Source organism: Bufo bufo, chromosome 1 (genome assembly GCF_905171765.1).
Source record: "Bufo bufo chromosome 1, aBufBuf1.1, whole genome shotgun sequence".
NCBI classification, from domain to species: domain Eukaryota; kingdom Metazoa; phylum Chordata; class Amphibia; order Anura; family Bufonidae; genus Bufo; species Bufo bufo.
This window is the reverse complement of record NC_053389.1, coordinates 252,937,654-252,961,491: the sequence shown is the minus strand read 5'-3', so window position 1 is coordinate 252,961,491 and position 23,838 is coordinate 252,937,654. Positions and strand designations below refer to the sequence as shown.

The 23,838-nt window shown below is 41.2% G+C and overlaps 2 protein-coding genes across 3 annotated transcripts in view; both read right to left on the bottom strand.

The window, feature by feature from the left end:
- Window positions 1-23,838, bottom strand: part of LOC121005778 (E3 ubiquitin/ISG15 ligase TRIM25-like) — a 965,623-nt gene that overhangs the window by 473,001 nt on the left and 468,784 nt on the right. The gene's annotated exons all lie outside the window — the stretch shown is intronic.
- Window positions 9,617-23,838, bottom strand: part of TMEM178B (transmembrane protein 178B) — a 278,157-nt gene continuing 263,935 nt past the window's right edge. The window contains exons 3-4 of the mRNA XM_040434536.1: window positions 12,332-12,469; window positions 9,617-9,867 (exon numbers count right to left, since the gene is read on the bottom strand). Of these exons, the coding sequence (XP_040290470.1) occupies window positions 9,617-9,867; window positions 12,332-12,469 (389 nt within the window). The remainder of the gene's footprint in view (window positions 9,868-12,331; window positions 12,470-23,838) is intronic.

Below are 23,838 nucleotides of genomic sequence, written 5' to 3'. Positions count from 1 at the left end.
TTTTTTAACATGAAACTAAATATTTGTTGACTACTAGCAGTTTATGAATGAATTGCCTGTTGTCTGCAGTGAAGTCCACCAGGGTGTTACCAGTTGAGGGGGTGTTCCTGCACTGTGAGATTCATTTATAACTTCTAGAAGGAATAATAAAGGAATGCTACACCATACAATCTTAAGCATAGATGCTCCAGAATTGTTATTACCTGGAAGTAGCTGCTAAAACAGACATGTCAGGAGAGGGAACAGGTCCTCTTCAAGGAGGTTATCAGACTCTTTGTAATTGGTGACCTATCCTCTGGATTGGTCATTAGCATCTGATCGGTGGGGGTCCAACATCACTGGCCTAGGGTAAACGTTCTCAAACAGCCAACGTGTTATATGAAATGTTTGGAAAATGATATGTATATATTAATAAAAGGAAAAACTTTAGAAGAGCCCTCCAGACATATTTACATATTTGGGATACCCACTTCTGCTTTTGACAGTAGACCATATCATCATCGTTCAAATACAATTTGGATGCATTAAAGGGGCTTACCGATTAACAAAATGTATCACCTATCCATAGGATAAGTGGTCCAACTGCTGAGACCCCCACCGATCATGAGAACGGGGATCTACGACCTCCCCTGTTTGACTGGAGCAGTGGAGCGCAGGCGTGACTACCACCAGGAGCGTAGCTAAAAGCTCATGGGCCCTGGTGCCAGTGTTGGGCCCCCGTCCCTCAGTGCTTGTTGGCAAGGGGCAGGGGAGCACATATCCTTCCTGCTGCCTGTGGCAAACATTGAAAGGGCCCCCCTCATGCCAAATTCTTAACCTAACCCCTTCCCTCCAGCCAGAGGTGTAAATTGACCAGTATGCACTTTCTATAATGCCAGTGTCTTATGTGGCACAAGGGTCTTTGGGCCCCCTCAGACTCCTGGGCCCGGTAGTGACTGCTACCTCTGCACCCCCTATAGCTACGCCCCTGACTACCACTCCATTCACTTTTATGTGACTGGCAAAGATAATAGAGCGATGTACTTGGCAGTCCCATAGAAATGGATCGAGTGGTAGTCATGCCTGCCACCTACATTCTTGTGATCAGTAGGGGTCCCTCAGTGATCACACATTTATCTACATAAATGTTATTAATGGGAAAACCCCTTTAATGGGTACCAATGGCTGCATCTTTGTAGGCCAAACAATCCCACTCGTCCCCATGTTCAACGTAGATTGCCAGCACTGCCTGACCCTTATACATCCTCAAACAATTGGTTTTCCAGTCCAACATAAGACACCAGAAAGATTCGACATACAAGCATCACATTGTCTGCCCACCTCCCTGCATCATAGGTTAAGTTTTTATATTTTACTTCTTTATTTCATTTTTTTTTTTACATTTGTACAGACATTATTTATACAATACACTCTCACAGCAGGACCTGCATAGAAATAATGATCAAATAACGGGGGGGGGGGGGGGGGGGGGGGAAATCACAGGGATGTGGAGTAATACTGGAGTTGCACATTAGCAAGAAGCATTGGATATTGGTAATCAGTTTAACATACACGGCCTAATGTATGGAAAGTGGTGTGGACCAAAAGTGGAGTAAGTTGTTCACCACCCTGGCAACTAATTGGTTGATATGGGCACAACCTCTATTTTCAGTGTGCCCTAGTTTTTAGACATGAAGACCTGAATTTACCCCCAGTAAAATTCACCAATAAATATAGGACCTTCCTCTGAGATGTTCTAAAACATTTGGTTGACAACCTATTTGGACTTCTTGACAGTTTGTATGAGAGTGGTCACCTTAGCTTCCCAGTCACCTTAAAGGGGTTGTTCCATGTAAAATATTCTACAGTTTTCAAACCAGCACCTGGATCTGAATCCTTTTGTAATGGCATGTAATTCAAAATGTTGTGTAGCCACTGAGTTATTCAATGAAATCTATCTGTATAGCACCTCCTGCTGTGTGCTCATTTTCTAATTTCTCTGTCCACCTCACTGAGGTGGACACACATACTCAGTTCCATCTTTTAACTATCACTAGCCGCTTCAGACAGGGCACACCCCCTGAGAAAGGATACAACACCCTGAGCTGCTAGCTTGAAATAAATCTAGCTGAGCAATTGGAGCAATGAATGCGGACATGTCTGGAACCAAGTACTTAGCTTTGTTAGGAAGAGATTGTCATGTACTATATGGTGTCTGATTCAAATTTTTTTTATTAATCATGGGATAACCCCTTTAAAGGTGTTGTCCTATTACAGCATAAAAAGGTGGACATGAACACGGTCCACTTTTTTCGGGATCCATTGAAATGAATGGGTCTGCATCCGATCCACAAAAAATGCACATTGGATGTGGACCAAAAATACGGTCGAGTGAATGGGGCTTTAAAGGGATTCCAAGATGAGATATCTTCTTTGATGGTATCAGACTAATTTTGTAGTGATACTTCCCATGCTCCTTAAGAATGGATTTGAGTCTTAGGAAATGCCCTTTTTACAGGGAACTCACAGAACGGAAAAAAGCAAAAAATATAATTTCTCATTCAGTATCTTGATTTTAGTACATTCTACATCCCAGAACATTGTGGAGCATAAGATTCCCATGTTACAATCGCACTGGTCCATGTAGCACCGGACTGTGTCATAGGCACCGTAGAACCCAGAGTGAAAACGGCTTAAGAGTCTGCAGCTTTTCTCCCCTAGCGCTGCCGAGTCAGCAGAAAGTGACAGTGAAGCCTTGTGTTTTCTGTATAACGTATTTTAATTTCTGATGATGTTCTCCGTTGTATCTTATTAAGCCACAAGCTGCCAAAAAGGTGTAAGATAAGCAGAAAAAGGATAAGTTGACCGTGGCGGTGCAATTACTGTAGGGTGTCATGTTAGAAAAACAATATCTACATGCTTCTGCTGATCTTCACAGACCTATGCAAATTAAATCCGTGTGGTGAAGGATTGTCATACTGCAGGATTCTGACCTCATTTAAAGGCTACAGGATTAGAAAAACATGGCTACTTTCTCCCAAAAACATCACTTCTCCAATCCACAGGTTGTATGTGGTATTACAGCGGTACTACAGGTATTACATTGACTCTATTGACTTCAAGGGAGATGAGCTGCCGCACCAGACACAACCTGTGGATAGGCATGGCACTATATTTGGAAGACAGCAGTCATGTTTGTCTAATAGAGAAAAACCACAGGATTGCATAGTCTGTGGTCCACAATGCAAGGCTGGTAACAAGTAGTGGGCACTTTCTTAGGGAGCACTGTATCGCTGGCCCTCTTAGAGGGGAGCTTAAAGGAACAATCTATGAAAAACTGTTAGTGTTATACTGTGCAGGCCATGACTGGTCTACTGGCCATATCTACTCTGAATCTCTTGTCATACAATCCCTTTTTACGTCCTGCATTGGGTATGCAGATTGTTTCTTTAGAGGAGTATACCAATGACATGCCAAACAAGAGAGCAGGCAACCTTTTCCCATTTAGGTACTCTAGTTGTTACACTGAATGAATCAGTATACTGTACCTCTATTTTTTATTGAAGCCCTTGAGAATGGTCTAATCTGACAATGTGGCCCTTGGATCAGAAAAAGTTCTGAAGAAAATCTGACTTCCATTTGTATAGAAGTCAGTCACACAAAAATGGGCTCCCTCGAAATGTGATATCCATGTACCTGCAGAATAATGACAAAGGTTCATCAGGTGGTCCAATAATGAACCCTAGGGGAATGATTAATTGTGTAACCATTTCCAAAAATAGTTGTTTGACACTGTCAAAAATATGTCTAAAATAGTCATCTAAATTCTGTGGCCTGCAGTACTTATATAAACATTGAGGGTTATTTTGTGGTCAGCATACATGAGGCTTGATAGTCAAGTCAGTTGACCTGGTTGGTAGTGTCTTTTGTGGACTAGCCCATTATTTAACATATGGATTCACTTTGATATTTTGAAGGTATGAGCTTCATTGACAGTAGTACATGGTGGTGATGACATTGTGTCCTGATCAGTGAAAAGTATATATTAAGACTGTTATCACCTATAAGCAAATTGTCCAGTCAGTCTGTGGTTAGTACTGACTTCAAGGAAGCAACAATTTGGTGGTAGATCATAGTATGAAGATAAAACTTTCATGGGCTATTTGATTTATTGAAATCCATAGAAACACACCAAATATAATACTGTGAAACTGTTATATGCAGAGAGAGAGAGAGAGCTAGCACGATGCAAAACCCAGATAGTATTTAATAACTACATGTTACAAAACCACCATGGTGATCTCCTTTGGGTAAAATTATGGAGTTTTGGAGGAAGCTTTTTTTTTTTTTTAGATAACTCAGGGTAGGTTGACCCCTAAGGGTGTAGCATCTACACTGGAGTTGGCATTAAGGCTCTAAGGTAATAATATCATCACATGATGACATATGTGCCAACAAAATATACGTAGTTCAGTGAATGTAGTTGGTGGATAATATATATGGAAGTTCTTTATTCTAGGTCATCTTTATCTTCTGTCGACAATATTAAGTTGACCATATGTTTCCATCCTTACTTGCATCATTGCTATTGGATTGTGGAATTGCCACTTATTGCATGAAATGGTCCTACCGTAATTTGAGCTTAGTCAATCAAGTTCATCAAAGTTTTCTATTCAGCTGATGTTTTGCAGTATTTTCTGTGGTGGTATTTTCTCAAACGTTCACCTGCTACAGCATTGAAAGGGGTTGTCCTCAGGACAGGTCAGCAACATCAGATTGGCGAGGGAGCAACTACCGGTACTTCTGCCAATCAGCTGTTTGAAAGAGCTATGGCACCCACGCTAGTGCTGCATCCTCTTAAATGTTTACCTGAATGCTGTCTAGTTTGAAGTGACAGTGCAGTGTAATTACTGCTTCCTCTTCTGTTCTCTTGAAGGGGAAGAGCAACAAGGCGCCGCAGCCTCTTCAAACAGCTGATTGGTGGGAGTGCCAGAAGTTGGACCCCCACCAATTTGATATTGATGTCCTGTCCTTACGATAGGTCACAATGTCTGTTGCCTGGACAATTCCTTTGACTTTTGCATGACCAAATTAAAAAGGTCTCTTTGACCATAATTTATATTACTGTAGACATCATAAGATATTAGTTGGTCATATGTACAGTATAAAATAATTGATGGCCAAAAGAGCTTGCTGATTTTGTGATGACAGGGGAGACCTGGATGGTTGCGCGACATCTTCAAGGTGGCTTATCTCAGGGGAGACTATAAAATTGGATCTCTCCATTGAATTGTTTCCAGCCTGCAGATGAGAAGGGGAAGCATAGTGAAGCAGCTCCAAAAGATTTAAACAAGATCAGGCTTGTGTATGGAAGTTCTGGTGAACCTATGCCTTAAATAACTGCTGGGTGCATGTTTATTTGGCTAACAGTTCCTACTATAAACAGGTCTCTGCCAAGCACATGTGTTTATTTCAATGAAGAGAACTTTGGGAACAAAAAGACCTCAGGTGGTCAGGTGGTGCCAATATATGAGTGTCAGTGGATCATGCTGAAATCCACAGGTTCACCTGTGCTTTGTCTAATGTGTATAGGTACATTTCATAGCAGCAATCAAAATGGCCATTTTCCTGGTACTTGCTTCTACCACTACAACCCCTCTCTCCTAGAAGAGAAGTACCTGGCATGTGGGTGGCCTAACCCACTTTTTTTTTTTAATCTTATTTGCAAATGATGTGGTGCCTATGGAGACAGGTGTCCTTTTAATAATCATCCAGTCATTGGGAAGGGTATATGGTAGCCTGAGCTGGGGCCCCTTTTCCACCAGTTTTATCCATCTTTGGGTCCATATTTACAATTTTTTAGATTACGCTTTAAGATGTTAAAATACTGTAGTCTGAGAATTCTTTTAATTATAGGACCCTTCAAGTTAATTGTCTGGTTGTGTTGCTGGTCTGTTAAGATGTGATTCCACCAACACTAATTGTATGCATGTTATTTACGGACTTGAGGTCTCAGATAAGTAATTAGTGATATAAAAGATTTAAGAGCGTTTGTTGCTGATTACATTTTGATATAAATAACAAGCTCCATTGGGTCCACCTTAAATGTTTTTAAGGTTCTTTCCAGTTCTCGCACAAGATTTACTATCTACGACTAATCTTCCTGGGAGAATGTATTACTGCAGTGGAATGGACCTGTGTGCATCATTCTCTGGAAACTTGAAATGTTACCGAGTTTATAAGTGATCTTTATTACATTTGGAGATAATTAATCAGATGTGTATGTAGGCCATTTAAGTCTTGCTACAATATAAGTACATTCAAGGACAGCATGACAAACAACCGTACCCACTGCGGTACCCTTCCCACTTACCATTAACACTGCAGCTTTGTGTTGAAATCTCAACCATTATGGAAGTGTTGGGAATATTAATATGAAAGAATTATATTATATATGTACACTATATTATAAGTGAGATCTCAGATAGGATCCTGGAATAATGGGCAGATTCTTCTTTGTACCACAGATAGATGGCAGAAATGTATAACTGCTCTAAGCTTTCTTCACAGAAGTGTTCAAGGCCTCCATCGTTTGTTCTATTTGGGTTTCTGTGAATTTTCTTGCCATCAAAAATAGCTGAACCTTGATGGAACCCTGACGGACCCAATTATAAATGAAGGGAGTCCACAGGCAACCAATCTGATCCATCAATGATCCAGCAATGTAAATGGAAGCCATGCTACTAGTGTGAATCATGCCTTACCTGTGTGCAATTTTGAAAAGGTGAAGGCCACTGTTCCTAAAAAGGGACAACAGGTAGGCATTTTCTTCCCAATTTACTTCCTGCTGGTGATAATTACTATCTCTTAAATAAATTTGTAAACTCTCTCAATGTACTGGTGTTCTTGTTCTTGTGCTGCTGTAGACTGAAAATTATTTGCAAATGAAAATGCAACTTCCAGGCTCTCAAGTCCAACAGAATTAATATACTCCTTTCATGTGAGTAAGGTTTATAGATTATTAATATTTTTGAAAATTTTAACTGTTTCATCTAAGATCCACCGGTGTCCAACAGATGTTTAAAGGGGTTCTCCCCTTCATTTTTTTTATATTGATGATATATTCTCAGGATAAGTCATTAGTATCCGATTGGTGGGGGTCCTGCTCCTAGCAACCTGGTTTCTGGCAGCTCACCAAGCACAGAGCTCTACTTTGTATAGTAGTTGTGCTTAGTATTGCAGCTCAGCCTTATTCACTTGAATGGTACTGAGCTGCACCTAGGACATGTAGGCGATGAACATGACGGAGGCCGCAGCACTCACTGGAGTGCTGCTGCCTCTTCAAACAGTTGATTGACGGGGGTTCCCGGTAAACAGACTCCAACCAATCTGATATTGAAGCCCTATCCTGAGGATACACCATCAATATCAAAACCTTGGACAACCCCTTTAACATACATGAATAATGTTTAGATTGTATATTATACTATAATTCAAGGTGGCTAACTTTTCTTATTCTCATATACTGGTGCTGAGTAGCTTGGTGTGGGTGGAATTACACTCCAGTGAAAGGGTTGTCCATGTTTTTTTTTATTATTAATTTTTTCATATTGTTAATGCAAACTGCCTAGGCCCTGATGATAAATAAGACACTGCCATTCACTACATAGGCTGGTGATTGGCTAGAATGGAGGTCTGTCCTCTTCACTACAGCAATATGTCACTGGCTGCAGTCAGGGGAGAGGAAGGGCAGTAGTACCAAAGGTGAGTGGCAGGGATTTTATTATATAATTAGTGCCAGGCAGTTTGCATTAATAAAATAAAATGTCGACAACTCCTTTAAGAGCTCTGTAAATAAAAACATTTGTACACTGGATGCCCAGGGTCCAGGTACTGCTAAAGACGCAAGGTAGTTTATTTCTTTTTCATTTTGCCACTTTGTTGAAACAATGGTGTAAGGCTACTTTCACACTCGCGTTTTGTGCGTCATGGACGGATCCGTTCAGATAATACAACCGTCTGCATCTGTTCAGAACGGATCCGTTTGTATTATCTTTAACATAGCCAAGACGTCTTGAACACCACTGAAAGTCAATGGAGGACGGATCCGTTTTCTATTGTGCCAGATTATGTCAGTGAAAACTGATCCGTCCCCATTGACTTACATTGTGGGCCAGGACGGATCCGTTTGGCTCAGTTTCATCAGACGGACACCAAAATGCTGCAAGCAGCTTTTTGGTGTCCGTCTCCGAAACGGAATGGAGATTGAACTGATGCAAACTGATGCATTCTGAGCGGATCCTTTTTCCATTCAGAATGCATTAGAATGCAAACTGATCTGATTTGGACCTCCTGTGAGAGCCCTGAACGGATCTCACAAACGGAAACCAAAACACGAGTGTGAAAGTAGACTTACTCAACAGAATAGTCAACCATTATTGCTACAAAGAAAAGCTTACACCTAAATATTCCTTTCATACAGAATTATTTTTTTTCGAGATACCATACAAAAAGCTGCAGTGTTTCAGGTGCAGAATACTGGGGGGAAAGGTCCTGCATACTTTCTACTTGTTTAAGGTGCTCCTTAGATGGAAGGTATGCCATCTGACATCAAACAAAAAAACTTTTGAGCCAACATTGTAGAAAAGTAAATGTACAGGTAAACAGTTACTTATATTGAATATTTTAGGGCAAATTTGAGTGCCATATAACTCTAGTGTTCAAATCAGTAATATTACATCCACCACTGCTAATAAGCCCCATGACCTGTTACCCCAGCATGATAAACACTTCTCAATCCCCTTACATAGTCCAAGTCATATCCATGGAGAACTCAATGTAATAACGGAACTGGACTCTTTTTAACTCCTAAAAAGAGAATGAAAAAGACCCCCAAAGTCTTAATGACGCATAAAGGACTGGCACAGAGAGAAAAGTCTTTTCCATTAGGCCTTGTGCTTCTGCCACTGGTTTGAGTCCATCCTATAGACCAGGCACGTGCTAAGGCAGCAGAGACTCCACAACTGAGCAAACAGGAATCAGCTTATGCTTCATTTTTTATTTTTTTTTGCCACATGTTCACAGACTTCACTGTCATTGTTAATGGAAAACAAAAAGTTGTGACTTTAATTTACTGGTTCGTTTTTACTTGACGTGAGGAGATTATATGTGGGTAGTAGTTTCTTTTATTTTTATTTTTGTCAAATTTAAAAATACATTTTTTTGGAAATTCTTCTTCAGGGTTCCGAGAAGGTGGTTGGGGGATGTGTGTTTTTTCCATATTAGGCCCCAAAGAGGGTCAACGTTCCTGTTGATTGGCCTAATAATAACATGTAGATGTTGAAGAAAACATTGTGATAAAACAAGGATGGTGTTCGTGATAAAAATTCCCCATGTTATCTAGTATATGGTCCAAGAAAACAAAAGCGTTGGTGAATTAGATATATACATAGTCCTTGACATGGACTCTACCATCATGAGGAGCTAAAGTTACCATTGTCAGCATCACCCTTTAGTGGCATCCAAATGGCCACCTTGCAATGAATGAAATGGGTGACAAGATATTTGTAGTCCAGGCATTAGTATAAGGTAGAATGGCCCGTCTCTCTCTTTCTCACTTGTGCACTGCAGAGGGATTTTAGCACACTGTTCCATTCTCGGGACGTGTTTTGGGGCAGTTGGTCCTCAGGACGGGCTGCACTGAAGGTGCTAAGGTGCAGAAGAAGCCTGAAATTAACGTTAGGCCCAAGCCCCCCCAGGCACAGAACATGGACCATCCATAACCATGGCTGATGTCATCAGGTAGCCCGTACAGGAATCGAGGGTAACGGGAGAGCTCAAAGTTGATCCCCGCTACGCAAGTGCACAGTGAAATTATACAGAAAGTGCCTGTAGGAAGACATTAAATGGAAAGTATTAGAAAGGGTCAACTGCAACACATTTTCTGAAGGCAACATTCTGCCTGTAGTCTTAATACTAATATAAAAGCAAATAACGATCATATATTTTATGGTTACATTATATTTGGCACCAAGCAATGTAACTTTCACCAGTCATTCCTGGGGCCACTGCAGAAGGATTGTCAGTGGCCCTCTGCTTTGTCTCATGGAGGGGAGTCCTGAGTGTGGGACACCGTCTATGACTTCATATGCTTTAATAGGGCATATTCAGAAGAAGTTGTCTGCATTATTTTTGGGTGAATTCTTTTTATTCTTCAAAAACTGAAATCTCCAAATTTAGACACCATCTTGTTTTTGTAATTTAATTAATGTCTTAATATATCTTTATAGTGATCTCTGCTCTACGATATTTAAAACACCAACTTGAAATCTCCTGCAATTAAATGGTAAAATTGGTGTAGACGATCTATGAGGTGAGGTTGAACACTTTTCCTCGTTTGGTGTCCTCTTCCCTGCCTACAGAGGGCAGCATTTGGTACCTGTACTTAGCCTTATGTTGTCGTTAGTGAGAGGGTAGGGGTTAATTTGTGTTAACAATCCTATTAGGGTAACTTTTAGGAGAATACCATCTGCTTCCCGACATTTAAATCTCAAATTGTGAAAAATTGAAAGCCCTATTCCCACCCAGAAAGAACTGGGGAAAATGTTTTATGCAAATTTGCAAACACCACACCTCTTTTGAGGTTTATGTTCTGTTTGTTACATACTACAACGGTTTACCTTTTTGTGGATTCTGTTTTGACTTTGACTTGCTTGGCTATAAATGTAATCCATGTCAGTAGTTTCATTGTATCTGAGGAAGGAGGCAGCCCACCTCAGAAACGCATTATACGTGATTTTATATATTTTATTGTTTTAATAAATTATCTCCTACATCGGTATCTTGTGCTGGTGGAATCTTGCTTTTTTCTGTTTCTGCTCTAGCTCTATGAGACAAGGTTAACAATTTGCTTGAGCCCTTTCTTGTCTTAAAGGGGTTGTCCGAGTTATTTTTTAGTTCTTTCTATGTTCCTAACTAGGCAAATGTAACAGCTTTCCAATTAACTCACTTTAGCTGCAGTGGCTGGTTTCTCAGATTTCACTGAGGGTCACATGACCTGTGATGTCAGCTTCTCTCCCTGCTCTGATAAAGTTCGTTTAAAAGCCTGTAAACGAGATGTCACTGTGCTGGCCACTCCCCCCTTCACTGCCGGGCTGCTCTCTCCTAGGATTCTTAACCCCTTCAGCTGCACAGACTAGGTTAGCTGCAGCAGTGACAATTCTGGGCACAGGAGCTGACAGACTACAGAGAGCATTGCACAAGAAGGTAGGGGGAAAATCCTGTGTGTATTAGCAGTGTCATTATACAGCTGGAACTTGTAGTTCTACACTTACAAGTTGCTGTTGATTCTCCCAGCACTCAGGGCAGCTCTTGTATCCACTCCCTTAGCAGTGTCATTGTACAGCTAGCAGTGTCATTGTACAGCTGAGACTTGTAGTCCTATACATACAACATGCTGCTGATTCTCCCACCAGGCAGACACATCACTCAGGGCAGTACTACAGGGGGAGGGGCAGAGATTGTTTTTTATTGCATGTAAACAAAGGGCCAGAAGAGAACCAGGGAAATGAGGAAATCTATATATTTTTTTGCATAAAACTTGCTTAGCTTAGTTATATATTGCTGCCCATCAGATTTTCAGTGCTGTATATATTTTTTTTATAACTCGGACAACCCCTTTAAAGGGTTTGTCTGCTTTTTTTTATATTGATGACCTCAGGATAGGTCATGAATATCGGATCAGTGGGAGGCTGACTCCTAGCACCCCCACCGATCAGCTGTTTCCCTTCATTGTTTACCTTCTCGCCATCGCAACTGCAGCAGTGAGCAGGTGTAATTACATCTCTCCTGTCCCATTCACATCAATGGGACAGCTCCTTCCTGTTCAAGTGTATATGAAGGAGCCATCCCATTGAAGTGAATGGGACAGCTTAGTTGCAATTACACCTGCTCACGGCTGTGAAGAAGGAAGTAGCATCAAAATAAGACACGACATTAGTATAGAGAACGTATTATGCTTTACTACCTTATGAAGTCTCGTGGGGTTGACCTTATGGACATTTCTATGAAGATGGCACTGTGGGCACCACTACCAGAACAGTCAGTAGTGTCTTGAGGAAAACAGGAAGTGTTTAGAAGGTGCAACTGGTTTCAGAGACATGCATCTAGATTTTTAGCTGCCTGACGCACAAACTGAAATGTTACCCCCACGCCCTCCCTAAACTGGAGTGGTTAGACTGAAAGATATGGATTGTCAAAATGCTTCCCCTTGCAGTGAAGGAAGGATGCCATGTAAGGCTCGGATCATCCCAACCTATGGCTTTATTAGATTACATGTGATGATTTCACTTACCTCCCATTAGGAAGAGCAGACCAGCAACATACTGCATGAGCCCCCTGTCCCAGCAGCAGCCCAGCACTCCTATGATCCAGCCAAACAGAATGATGGCGACCGCCATTCCCATAAATCCGGCTGTCATCCTGCGTAAATCTGTGGGAATAAAAACAGGATGGTCTAAATGTAAAATCACCTGTACACTGTTGTACTAGACTGTGAGTAATATATCAGATGTATACATATACAGTATTCTAAATGGTAGGAGGTAGATTCATCCATTTCCCATAATCCAAGCAGCGTATATGCTCCACTACAGCTGCTACTGCTTAGGCTGGGTTCACATCACGTTTTCTATGTTTAACATATACGTTGGGAAAAAAAGGATGCAAAAGCGTAGTACCCATCAACGTAGACAAAAACGTGATATTAACCCATACAGTGATCCTGTACAAGATACTGTATGTAATGTATGTATTTATATGACTCAACTGGTTATGTAGAATAATTCTATAAAAAAACATTCTTTTTTTTTTTTAAGTGAGCATTGGGTTAAAAATAAAAAAAATACTATATTCTACTAACTCATATCATCAATCCCTTGCCGTTGCCGATTCAACAGTGCTCAGTCCCTGCTGCTCTACACTTCCTGGGCCAGGTACTCGACGCACAGGAAATGGCTTGGACTGCCTGCTCAGCCAATCACTGACTGAGGCAGTTCAGCGCTGTGGCCAGTGATTGGCTGAGCAGGCAGTCCAAGCCATTTCCTGTGTGTCAAGCCCAGAAAAGCCCAGAAAACGGAGAGCAGTGGGGAGTGGCCAGGCATCAGAATGGCAGTGGCGGAGGATGGATTACTTTTTCTTTTTATCTTTTACACATTCTGCTCTTTCCGTGTAAGAACTTCCATAGAAATGAATATAAAACAATACAAAAACTGAGAATTTAATGACCAATGTATTTAAGCTGAATGCAATGCAAAATTGTAACACTTCCACGTTCAATGTGCCATGCAAAATACTGGCGTCTTTTAATGTGGCAAAGGCTTTGGGAAACTTCGAGCGCTAAAGACAGGGGATAGCTGCCATCTTTGCTCCCCTTTACTTACGCCTCTGCCCCTGGGATTTGTCCAAACTTGCATAATTAACATGTCAGATCAGGATCTTTTTGATATATTTGTGTATCAATTATTAACAAATTTTCAAAATCTGATTGCTGTCACTGTATGTAAACGTTAAAGGGGTTGTCCACCTTTTTTAAGTGATGACCTATACTCAGGATAGGCAATCACTACCTGATTGGCAGGGGTACTACAATCGGCACCCCCATCGATAGGCTGTTCGGCAATAGTTCTGGCACCGAAAGCAGACAGCTTCATCTACTTTGTAGTGGACGGAGATTGTCACTTGCTCCCATTGACTTCATCACTTAATAAATAATGGACACCCCCTTTAAGTGTTTAATTCTAGAATATGTAAATCTGTCCTGCAAATGTGATAATTACACAGTTGCTTGCCTTGGTACAAAAAACGCCTTTGTGTCCAACATATGACTAGGAAAGATTTCCGTTTACTGACACCATGCAGAGATCTTGAAAACTATGAGGAATTGATAGAAAAATGATTTGTAATATTTCATTATGCTTGCTTTAATCAGAAGGCCCCTTTTAATTGCGACGTGTTTACTGGTAGTTACATGCATTGTATAACGTGGCTGTGTGTGGCAGGGAAGGGTTAAGCGCAGCTTGACTAGGTATTTCCAAGGCTTTGTAAGCACATTATAAATTAATGAATGTAGTCAGCGCTCCGCACAATGCAGCCTGGGGTCTGACAACAGAACACGCTGCTGTCTATGGCTTTGTAGAGATGTATGGTCGACATTGGGAGAACTAGTCAACCTTTTCACCATCCAAATCCTCAGTTCTAAAGGTTCTGTGTGGCAGAGCATTTCTATAGTCCTGCTTTATAAGCATCAGATCCTCACTGTATACATTGCATGTAATTCCCTATGTGCAAATCAGCCTTGTATTTATCATCTTAAAGAAAGACTCTCCTTCTTTTAAAAGAAGTTCTGCAGTAATTCACAATGGAAAAGGAAGCTTCATGGCAACCATTTTCCCTTTTACAAAAAAGTACTGAAGCCACCGGAAGGTATTGTAGTGTGTATAAACTGTAAAAAGTTGCTGCAGAACCTCTTTAGGGGTTATTGGATGAGGTTAACTCCTGTATTAAGGCACAAAGATGTCACAGAGGGGACATACTTCAGTGGCCACAACTTCCCCAGCAATAGCAGCTGTCTACCAATGGTTTAAGAACCTCAGTGTACAACTACTCTATCTATAATTATGTCTGTCATCTATTGAAATAAACAAGAATTTAGCTGCCTCCCAAGAGTATAGCTATTATAATGCTGTCTCCTGTGTACAATAATATAACTACTATAATACTGCCCCCTATGTACAATAATATAACTACTATAATACTGCCCCACGTACAAGAATATAACTACTGTAATACTGCACCTTGTGCAAGAATATAACTACTGTAATACTGCACCTTGTGCAAGAATATAACTTCTATATTACCACCCCCTTTGTACAATAATATAACGACTATAATACTGCCCCATGTACAATAATATAACTACTATAATACTGCCCCATGTACAAGAATATAGCTACTGTAATACTGCACCATGTGCAAGAATATATCTACTATAATACTGCCCCTATGTATAAGAATATAACTACTATGATTCTGCTACCTATGCACAAAAATATAACTACTATAATACTGCACCACGTGCAAGAATATAACTACTATGATACTGCCCCTATATACAAGAATACAACTACTATAATACTGCTACCTATGCACTATTATATACTATAATACTATACTGCCCCTTATGTACAAGAATTTAACTACTGTAATACTGCCCCTATGTACAAGAAAAAAACTACTATAATACTGTCCCATATGTGCAAGAATAAAACTACTACAATACTGCCCCAATGTACAAGAATATACAGTAACTACTATAATACTGTCCTATATGTTCAACTAGAATAGATATATGTCTACTATCGACAGAATATCTGATATTGTGTCTGCAAAATTCTCAGCAGAATCTCAAGCAGATTTAGAGGACATCCATAACCTGGCAGACCTCCTCTTGAAATTAGTAGTGATAAGGTCCTCACATTCCTTGACCCATATTTAGGAGGGACAGAACTGAAGGGAGTCGAAATGCAAGCATATAGCACAGCAGAACACTGCAATTATGGAAACCCACCACCATCCCATGATGATTTTCATGGCAGCTTAACCAAACCTGCTATGTCCAGGGTGTAGGGACCATGCAGATCCCACAAAAATCCCCAGTACATATAGGTGCTTGAATGAACCTCTCCAGTTATGTTATTAGAAATTCTAATAGATTGCTAGGGTTGAGCGAATCGAAGTATCCAAAGTGGACTTCTATCCAAATTTCAGGAAAACTTTGATTAGCCGAATTTCCTCATGCTTTGTGGTAACAAATCAATTTTACTTGAAATGGAGTTAACTCCCCTCAAAAAAAAAACATACTCCCCACGCCAAGAGGCCACCACAGCCATCTTGATTGAAGATCCCATGCAAAATCTTGTGTGCAGTGACATATGACATCAGTACTCTGGCCAGCGTGATTATGTCATCACACATTGCGCAAGATGTCTTCAATCAAGATGGCCGTGGTGGCCTCTTCGTGCTCAAATGAATAAGGTGAGTATTATATTTTTTTTTTACTAGATTACCCCCTGAAAGCCCTCGCTATTATTGTCAGATGCAGCGATCAATGATGAATGCAGCATCTGAGGGGTTCAATGATGGGGGGCAGCGAAATCGCCATTCCCTGTCATTGCGCCTGCTACTTACAAAGAAATGCATAATTCGTCACAAAGCCAATTTGTTTGTGAAATTTGGCGAAGCAGGTGAATTGAATTTTTCTAAACTTCGCTCAATAGTATACACTGCATCTGTGTTTGGGAAAGCTTAGTGACAATTAATATGACCACTCCTACAGGGATGTCACCTGTCTTTTCTAGTGACCTAAATGACAAATATGCTTCAGTATAAAATGTTCATGTAGTTTCTGCACAATGAGAAGAAGAATCTGCTGTTCAGGATTGCAGTAAAGCTGGAGGACATCCTCTGTGGGGCTATGGCAGCGACTACATTCGTTTCTCATAGATGCGTGTGTTGTGGTTTGTGATGCCTACCGTCAAACTGTGCAAAACTGATGCACGGGGAAGGCAATGTTTGTGCTGCATATCCCAATTGCCCCCAATAGTCCAGATTTTATAGATCCACAGTAGTCCCGAGGACTGTTTGTTTTCTGTGAGATCCCATTAAGCAGTGCACTCAGGTGCATTGTACTGTGAGATTGATTTATTTCACACCTTCAACTGTTGTACACTGCCTGGAGCAACTGCTACATCTCCCACAATGCCCCACGGCAGAGCAAATGTAACAGCAGGAGGCTTAAAGGGGACAGGTTGTCACCACTCGTAACATGTCTCTTTTAGTAAATAGTTGTATCCCACCAAAAATTCGGAAGTACAGAAATATAATCCAGAACCGGTATCTTTATTGATGGAAGGGTAAAAAACATGAAATTGTTGACTCGTTTTAGGCTACAGTATTCCTTTGTCAAAACCTATCACAAAAATCACATACACATTATTAAAATGGACATTCAAAAATATTAAGCGCCAATGGGAACAAATTATGTTGATACGTCATTAATTGAATAAATAGCAGTTAAATGAACCCTCAAAGGCTATGTACACCTTCAGGGGAGGTTTTTTTTTTATGATTGCCTTTCCCATTTTGGGCTAAAAATAATTTTTTTAATTGGTCTTTATTAAAAATATTGAGATGTTCTGTCACAAAAAGTTAACTGTCTAACTGTGTGAATTGTACTTTCACTTTGTGCCGGTCATCTAATAAACCTTATTTCTAAATTACTAAAAGGTCAAACACTTATTTAAGCCACATTCTTATCAGTAAGATAAGAATTAAGCTATAATGAGTGTTTATAAGGTCAGCTGAGTTACCTGATGGGAAAAATACAGAGCCTGCTACTAGAGAATCTAGATGCTGTACAGAGAGAGGGGCTCAAAACTTTTAATAAAGACCAATTGAAAAAAATATTTTTAGCTCAAAATGAGTACAACACAACAATAAAAAGATTGCCCTCAAAGAAGTACAAAGTCTTTAAGGTGACTAAAGATGAGCAAACAGTAAAAGAATCCGCAGCACTTGCCAATTAGGTGAAAAGAATTCCGGTTGTTTCATTCAAACAGCAGCATAATCACAGCGACGTTTCGACCATGACTGGTCTTTCTCAAGCAGGTGACTAAAGATGAGCGAAGTTATAAAAAATTTTATTCGGCTACTTCACTGAATTTCACAAAGAAATTTGAATCCTGATGAACTACTTCGTCACGAATCACATTCCTTAGTATGATAGCGGGTGCAATGATGGTGAACGACGATCGCGCAATCCCCTGCCACTGAACCCCTCAGATGCTGCGTTCACCACTGATCGTGGCATATGAGGCTACAATTTAGGACTTTCAGGGGTTAATCAGGGTAAAAAAAAAAAATACTCACCTTATCCATTTAATTGCGTAGAGGCCGTCGCAGCCATCTAGATTAAAGACACCGCGCAAAATCTCATGCGATGACGTGATGACATTACGTCATCACGCTGGCTGGGCATGGTGATATCATCACTGAGATTTTATGTGGTTTCTGCATTTAAGTTGGCAGTGACACCCTCTTCACGCGCAAATGGATGAGGTGAGTATGTATTTTTTTTATTTTTACCACCATTTCAGGAAAAATAGATTTGCTACCATTAAGCATGAGGAAATTCGCATTCGCAGCTAATCAAATTTTTCCTCAAATTCGGATCAAAGTCAATTTGTTTGGCTTTGATTCGATTAACTCTAAAGTTGACATGCCAATCGACAAAATAAGTTAAGTTGAAAAAAATGGCAACTAAACAAATCAAAATTCCCACCTAAGACGGCAACCATAACTACAGAAAGATAGCAAATGTCAAGCAAGTCAGTGATTACCAGGTAATGAGAAATTATTTGAATATAGTTCACCTATATGAAATTTTTTACATGAAGCAAAAACTAAATTAAAAACGCATGTAATATAGATAGTGACCAGGAATCAATAATAATACATGACGCCCTGTCTGATATTCATACCTTTAGGAGATCTAGTAGCTAGGGTGAAAATCAAATAACATTCTCTGGATAGTAGCTTTTTCCTTAGATTGCCACCCGTAGGTGGTTTTAAAACTCACTCTATGCCGCAAAAGTGTTTCCAAACCTCAGACAGATTAGAGGCTTGATTATTGCCTATGTCTGATAGATTTAGGTTCATCCCACATATTGCAACCTGCACAGGCTGCAGCTGCTTAGGCTACTTTCACACTAGCGGCACGGACCTCCGGCAGGCTGTTCCGTCGGGTGAACAGCCTGTCGGATCCGTACTGCCGCTAGTGACTGTGTGCCGCCGGACTGCTGCTCTGTCCCCATTGACTATAATGGGGGCGGTGCAGAGTTCCGGCGGCAGCACGGCAGCGCACGGAATAAATGTCGGCCATGTCGTAGTTTTATTTCGGCAGCCTCTTGCCATGCTGCTGCCGGAACTCCGCCCCCGCCCCCATTATAGTCAATGGGGATGGAGCGGCAGTCCGGGGACACACAGTCACTAGCGGCAGGACGGATCCGACAGGCTGTTCACCCGACGGAACAGCCTGCCGGAGGTCCGTGCCGCTAGTATGAAAGTAGCCTAAGGTATACATATATGTGTGTATATATGTGCAGTTCTGCATGTAATTAAAAATGTACTATTGTTGCTGAGTTATTCAATAAAATGTGCCACCTACTTCTTGTTCTTATTTCTCTGTCCACCTCAGTAACATGACTGAGGTGGTCGCACACGCTCAGTCCCATCCTTCAACTGTCGCCAGTCTTATCTTCTTTTAGAAGCTGTGACAGTTGAGTTGTGGCAGAAAAGACACGCCCCCTGAGTAAGGGCACTCCCTCTGAACTCCCAACTTGAAGTAAATCTAGCAGAGCAATTGAAGCAATGAATGGGGAGATCTCTGGATCCATGTGAGGTACAGGGCTGGTTCTAGCTTTGTTAGAAAGAGATTGTCATGTCCTATATGATGTTTGATTTTCATTTTTAACATTAGTCGTGTGAGAACCCCTTTAAACCCAACTCTGGATGTGACTGAGCTATTTGAAACAAATATATCCAACACTATATGAAGCTATAGACTGTAACAAGATATTCTATAGGAACCAAGGCCAGAATGTGATTTACAAATAACATCACACTTTTAATAGAGCTCTGGGGGTGACATTTACAGATTGACCCCCGGTGTTCACACATAGTGTCACAGATAGCAGCTGATTTAAGTGAACTCTTGGCTGACTTTAGCTGTCTTCTCCTGTATGTGTAAAACCTCTCCTCGAGGGCCATGTCGCAACTAATTACTCTTCCTGCGTGAAACCTGGTTTGCACAGTTTTCCTTCGCCCATCAATGGTCGGGCTCTGTCTCTTGCTGGTGGAGACCACAGAGGAGAGGTCGGCTGTGGATGAAACATTCTGAGGAGCAAAGTCAACACGAACTTGTAGGCAGATGGACATTTTCCACTCAGTGCATCTTACAATCCAGCCCAGAACGTGTCTCGTAAAGGGTTTACACATTTAACTGCAAAACAGTAGAGGGATTTTCACATTATGTGGAGTTTAGACCTGAAGCTTCTCCTATGCAGCTCATTTTGTAGTTCTCGTCTGTGAAAACTCCTCTATAGTTGAGACTACTATTTGATAACTACTTTAAAAGCGATCCCTTATTAACATAATACTACATTATAAATACTATTCAAGACTCTGGGAAGCCTGAGCGACATCAAAGGGGATGTCCCACAAAGAATATTCTACATTTTTCAAACCAGCACCTGGATACTTTTGTAATTGCATGTAATTTAAAATTTAGTATAGCCACTGAGTTATTTAATAAAATGTATCTGTATAGCGCCACCTGCTGTTTGCCATTTTTCTAAATTCTCTGTCCAGCTCACTGAGGTTGACCTACATGGTCAGCTCCATCCTTTAACTGCCATTAGCTGCAGCAGACAGGACATGCCCAGCAGCAGACAGGATCCATGTAAGGTACAGGGCTGGTTGTAGCTTTTTTAGAAAGAGATTGTTATGTACTATATGATGTCTGATCTTCACTTTTTACATTATTCATGGCATTACCCCTTTAATATAAAGGCTGTAATGGATCACTGTATTAGTCCTTACCTAGCTTTTCCTGCAACTGATATATCTAAGAAAGGGCTGAACATTAGGCATTTGTAGATCTGCTATAGCTGCTGGTTGCTCATCTACCGTATACAGTATTTAAAGTAACACCCCCCCCCCCCCCCCGTTCAATAAAAAAAAAATCACATTAACTGGGGAAAAACAGAACACGTGTGCCCTCCTTTTCATCTTTTGAGCGACAGATCCCGCATTTCCCAGGCTCCTCTTCTGCCATCTGGGATGGCTGCACCACTTCTCAGACTACCTGGTTAACACTGTGCATCAGAAGCCCAGGACACTTCCTGCCTCTCCAGCTCTGCTCTTGGGTTGGCTCGCAGTAATCACATGAGCAGTACTGGCCAATCTGAGAGCAGCAGGAAGTGGAGCGGTGATCTTGGATGGCAGAAGAGGAGCTGGGAATCGGCCGATCTGCAGTTGAAATTATCAAAAGGAGGGCGCCATGCAGGTGTTCTGCTTATTCCCCAGTAAATGGGATTTTCTTTTTCTTCTGAACTCTTCAATTTATTCATATTCATACTTGTAGAGGGCACTTATAGTTAATCCCTATCCTCTCTAATGTCATCACTTGATGGCAGCATGGTGGCTCAATGGTTAGCACTGGTGCCTCGTAGCGCTGGGGTCGTAGGTTCAAATCCAACCAAGGACAACATCTGCATGGAGTTTGTATGTTCTCCCTGTGTTTGCATGGGTTTCCTCCGGGTTCCTCACACACTCCAAAGACATACTGATAGGCAACTTAGATTGTGAGCCCCATTGGGGACAGTTGGATGCTAATGTCTGTAAAGCGCTGCGGAATATAGTAGTGCTATATAAGTGCATACAATAAATAAGCCAATGCCAAGTGCCCCCTCAAAATCAGCATAGGTAGACCCTGCTCCTTTCCCTTCCATATATCATTAATGCTCCGTCCTCACTTCCTCACTCTCTCTATCATTACTATATATTTCTGTATGTATCTAAGGGCATGTTCACACAACAGATTTTGTGGATGAATTTGTGGCAGAAATCCTGGGTTGACCCTTGATTTGCATTAAGAACTGCTGCGGGTCCGCAGATTCTCGATGGAAACAAAGGAGCTCATGAATTTGAAATTTCCGCTGTGTGAACATACCCTGACGATGCATATCTGCTCTGCAGCCCTGTCTGTTTCTTTAGGAGAAAAGCTCCTTCCGCAATCTTTTCCGCCAGTGTTAAATAAGCCACTTCTGGATTTCATGCAAGGTGTGCTCCCATTACATAAAGTGCTTTTTAATAGAAGGAATAAGGTATAAAGAGATATTAAATACTGTCAGACAGCCCTCCCTGCTCAGCTACACTGGCTCCATTTTGAAGGTTTGTCTCGTATTAACATTTAAATTGAAGACGTCTTTTCCACCGGCCTGCTCAGGAGAAGGAGAGAAAGATAGGAAAAGACAGGGCATCTGCATTTAAATAGAAACTAGTTAAAAGGAGAAGAAAAAAAAGGCCTCGAAGGAAGAATCTTTATATTAACTCCATAAATCAGGGCTTTAGATAGGGATTACTATGTTGTTTGTGTTTTTTAATAGTAAAGGAGTTTAAAGGGGTTGTTTGAAATAAAAAGAAAGGGTCTCCTTTTTTTTTTTTTTTTTCAGAAATGGCCCCACCCTTGTCCATGGGCTGTGTCTGGTACTGCAAATTGGGATTGGTTGCAAAACCCGATACAGCCCAAGGACAAGAGCGGCTTTGTCTATAGGTCTCATGAAGTGATTACATGACCACATTTTTTTCTTGGAGTGTTCCCGGTAACCTGTATGCATTGGAATTTTGCCATAAGCCAGATCACTGACTTGCTATGTGGGAGGACCTGATTCCTGTCATTCCATATATAAAAGGGGGACCCTATTTTCTAAATACATTGCTAGTTAATTATGAGTCTGACTTACTAGAGGGGTGGTTTTCATTTCAGGATCTTCATTCCAGAACAGAGAGTGAATACAAACAGCATCCTACCAGGACCGGCCTTAGGGGTGTGCGACCTACACATGCCTACACAAGGGGTGCCTGTAGCTCCTAACATGGACAGTATTTGTATAGTTTGTTGTCTTCTTCCAGTGCTCAGTTCTTCCTTTCATTGGGTGCTCAGGGATCCTGGGATCAGAACAGTGGAGGAAACTAAACACACTAGTTGTGTAACAGGAGGCAGGAGGTTCTGTGGGGAACAGGACAAGCATTGCAGTCTGCACTTCACTTCTTTCTCCACCACTGAAGAACAAACTGATAAGATAGGTGTCTGGTGATTACTGCTCCCAAAACCGATTGGAGCTCCCTTGGCATTCATGGCATGCATTTCAGCCACCAATGTAAAAAACACGTGGAACCTAGTCCAATAAGAATGCACATCATTAAAACTAACATCTGATAAAAGTTCAGAGACTATACAAACCGGAGAAAAAACTGTGGGAATCGTGGTAGGAACACTATCCTAACATTATAAGTAAAGGGGTAAACCTGACACATGGACAGGCATTAGGGTTCTAAAATAAACTATACTCAACTTATAAATGTTCAGTTGCTTCAGTGGCACCAGTCCAGCATGGGCCAGCAGTGATGACATCCTATTCCTCTTAATGCCATTGCTGCAGCTGTAACACCCCAGAGTGTTACCACTCCTGCACACTGCTACTATCTCTAATGGGCTTACCTGTATGTCATCTGTGTAATTCTGTCCAGGTCCTTTATATGGTACAATGATAATAACTTTATGCAACTGTTTTATTACATGTTATGTGCCTGGTTCACCAGCAGGTGGCAGTGCAAATGGCAGAGCTATATTTAGAGAGAATGGAACTTACCATTGCATTCTCCCATCTTTGGGATGAAGTAGGCCAGTCTTGCTTCCTGCTGGAAGGGTGGGGCAGAAGTTTCCAGTTAGTTCTAGTCTTCCCTAGACAGGGGAAGGGAGTGCAGGGACATGTCACTGCCTGACATGCCCACGCCAGCCAGAGCACCTTAAGCTCTGCTGGCCATGGAGGCAGAAGCCTAAAGCTTCAGCAGCCAGGAGGAAAGTTCCCTGGCATAACCTAGAGTCACACTACAGAGAGAAAGAGCAGCATCAATAAGAAAGCAAAGAGAAAGATATAGCAGAGTTGAGTTTGCCTTCCA